The sequence below is a fragment of the Galeopterus variegatus genome, unplaced genomic scaffold (assembly GCF_000696425.1).
Source record: "Galeopterus variegatus unplaced genomic scaffold, G_variegatus-3.0.2 Scaffold49175, whole genome shotgun sequence".
Classification (NCBI taxonomy): Eukaryota; Metazoa; Chordata; class Mammalia; order Dermoptera; family Cynocephalidae; genus Galeopterus; species Galeopterus variegatus.
Genome location: NW_007775286.1, coordinates 1 through 2515, shown reverse-complemented (window position 1 = coordinate 2515; position 2515 = coordinate 1). Strand labels below are relative to the sequence as shown.

Genomic DNA, 2515 nt, shown 5'->3' with positions numbered 1-2515 from the left:
CTTTAGGTTAGTTTTGAAAGCCAGACTATCTGCTGGCAAAAAAGCTGAATAATTATTTAAAAAATTAACATTCCTGTTATTGGAAGTAGCTAGATTTAGAATGTGTGTACAGCCACCACTTGCAGAAGTAGTGATACGACAGTATACTGTGCAACATGAGAGATGGTTACCTCAAACTATTTGGTTTTTATTTATGTACCAGTAATTTGTAATTTATTTATTTATTTGTTTTTAAAAATTTTTAAAGATGACCAGTAAGGGGAACTTAACCCTTGACTTGGTGTTGTCAGCACCATGCTCTCCCAAATGAGCTAACAGGCCATCCCTATATAGGGATCCGAACCCATGGTCTTGGTGTTATCAGCACCATACTCTCCCAAGTGAGCCATGTAATTTACTTTTAAGGAGTTGTATGAACTTGATTGTAACATGTTCACATCATATTATATCAGATTCTATTCTGTGTTTGAAAATGTATAGGCAGACTTATAGGACAAATATGTTTGTTATATGACTGTATGACCCAAGTTTAGGAGCAGGCTTCATTTGGAAGATGTACAAGTAACTTGGCTTTCTTATAACGATTGTCACTGTAATTGCATAGTGTAGGAAACCTATTTACTGCCTGATTTTTACATAACTACAAGTAAAATTAACCAGGTGTTTGTAATACTACCTATCAGAATTATTTAGTGGTATTGCTATTTAACCTTTCACCTATTTTTTCTTAGGGACAGTCTCCCTCAATTCGCCAACTTATTATGCATGCAATGGCAGAATGGTACATGAGAGGGGAGCAGTATGACCAGGCCAAATTGTCTAGAATACTTGATGTGGCCCAGGACTTGAAGGTGAGTTCATAGGGACAGAATGACACTGGCTTAATTATTAATGATACAAAATAAATTTTTGTGACAAAGATGTCTTAGGAATAATTCACATATAACTAGCTCTTAGATAGAATGAGTTGATTTAGAATTTTGCCAAGTCCAAAAGAATGGGAAAGATAGTGATTTTAGATATGTAAAAATGTTTTCATTTATTTTTCTTTGGTCTGTGATGTATTGTAAGGCTGTTTTAAAGTGATAGTTGATCTTTTCTTGTTAAGTAATCTGTGAGGTATAATTTTTGGAGAAATCAGGTGCATTACTACCTGTTAGCAAATTTATTAGAATCAACAGGATCTTATAACAAATAGTTTTGACTCTATAACATTAATCACTAGGTGCATTAGTACTGGTGACATAGTTGTACTTAGGTTAGAGTCAGCCTGTGTTTACGTTTAAAAAACCAGGTAAGTATGATTATCCATTGTTTGAGTCTTGCTCTGCTCTAGATTTAGTTATTTGTAAAAGCACAGGTTAAAATTTATTCTGAAGGTCGGTCATCTGCTCAAATGTGATCTTATTAGTAAGAACTAATGTTGCCACTGAGTTAATCTGTTTAAAAAATTGTGACTGAGGAAATATTAGCAGTATATTTTATTTAGACTTGTTTGTGAAAAGGAGGAAATAGAAAGTAGCACAGAGAGATAGTTAGCTAAGTGCTTGACTTGTAGTTTTTAATAATCTTTTTTCTTTAGGCCTTGTCAATGCTGCTAAATGGTACACCTTTTGCCTTTGTTATTGACCTTGCTGCACTTGCTTCACGTCGTGAATACCTCAAACTTGACAAATGGCTCACAGATAAAATTCGAGAACATGGGGTAAGCAGGATTTGTTCATTTAGTTCTGCTTTTAAATTTTAGTGGCTAAAATGTTTAGGAACAACTTTTAAAAATGGTAATGAAGATGTTATTCTGGTTTTTAGTCATGGTGTTTAGTAGCTATCTTTAATTTGAAAGCAGTTAAGAACAATTTCAAATACACTGAGAGACTTTTCTCTTTTTCAGGAGCCTTTTATCCAGGCATGTATGACTTTTTTAAAGAGACGATGCCCTTCTATTTTGGGTGGACTTGCCCCAGAGAAAGACCAGCCCAAAAGTGCTCAACTTCCTCCAGAAACTCTGGCAACAATGTTGGCCTGTCTACAGGCTTGTGCAGGGTAAGAAGAAGATGCTTGAAAATGACGGTATTTAATACTGGAATTGGAGTATATGGGTTAATTGTTGATTTTGTGGAAAGAGGAGTTGGGGGCCGGTCCGGTGGTGCACTGGATAGTGCGCCGCTTGGGAAGCGCGGCGACGCTCCCGCCCAAGGGTTCGGATCCCACATACAGACCGGTTCCCGCTCACTGGCTGAGCGAGGCGCGGGGGCGACGCCGAGGGTTGCAGTCCCGTTGCCGGTCCCCGGTCCGGTACGGGGGCAACACTGAGGGTTGTGATCCGTTGCCGGACAAGGAAAAAGACAAAAGACAAAAAAAAAAAAAAAAAAAGAAAGAGGAGTTGAGCAAAAGTATCAGCAGTTTAAGACAATCCATTGGTCTTTAAATCCAAATTATTATACTACTTATAATACGGATCCATTTGAGTTCAGTTTTTGTATATGGTATGAGATAGAGTTCCAAAATTTATTCT

The 2515-nt window shown here is 37.1% G+C and overlaps 1 protein-coding gene across 1 annotated transcript; it reads left to right on the top strand.

The window, feature by feature from the left end:
• The first annotated feature begins 735 nt into the window (after nucleotides 1–735).
• On the top strand, nucleotides 736–2103 carry LOC103584294 (CCR4-NOT transcription complex subunit 1-like). The gene is made up of 3 exons (XM_008565358.1): nucleotides 736–851; nucleotides 1583–1705; nucleotides 1892–2103. The coding sequence occupies exons 1-3, from the start codon at nucleotides 762–764 to the stop codon at nucleotides 2045–2047; spliced, it is 369 nt and encodes a 122-aa protein (XP_008563580.1). The 5' UTR covers nucleotides 736–761; the 3' UTR covers nucleotides 2048–2103.
• The last annotated feature ends 412 nt before the right edge of the window (nucleotides 2104–2515 follow it).

Excerpts from the sequence above, each read along its gene's own strand:
- LOC103584294 (XM_008565358.1), top strand. The coding sequence starts at position 762 with ATGCATGCAATGGCAGAATGGTACATGAGAGGGGAGCAGTATGACCAG. Across the intron at positions 852-1,582 it reads ATGTGGCCCAGGACTTGAAG|GCCTTGTCAATGCTGCTAAA; the intron begins GTGAGTTCATAG and ends TTTTTTCTTTAG. Across the intron at positions 1,706-1,891 it reads ATAAAATTCGAGAACATGGG|GAGCCTTTTATCCAGGCATG; the intron begins GTAAGCAGGATT and ends TCTCTTTTTCAG.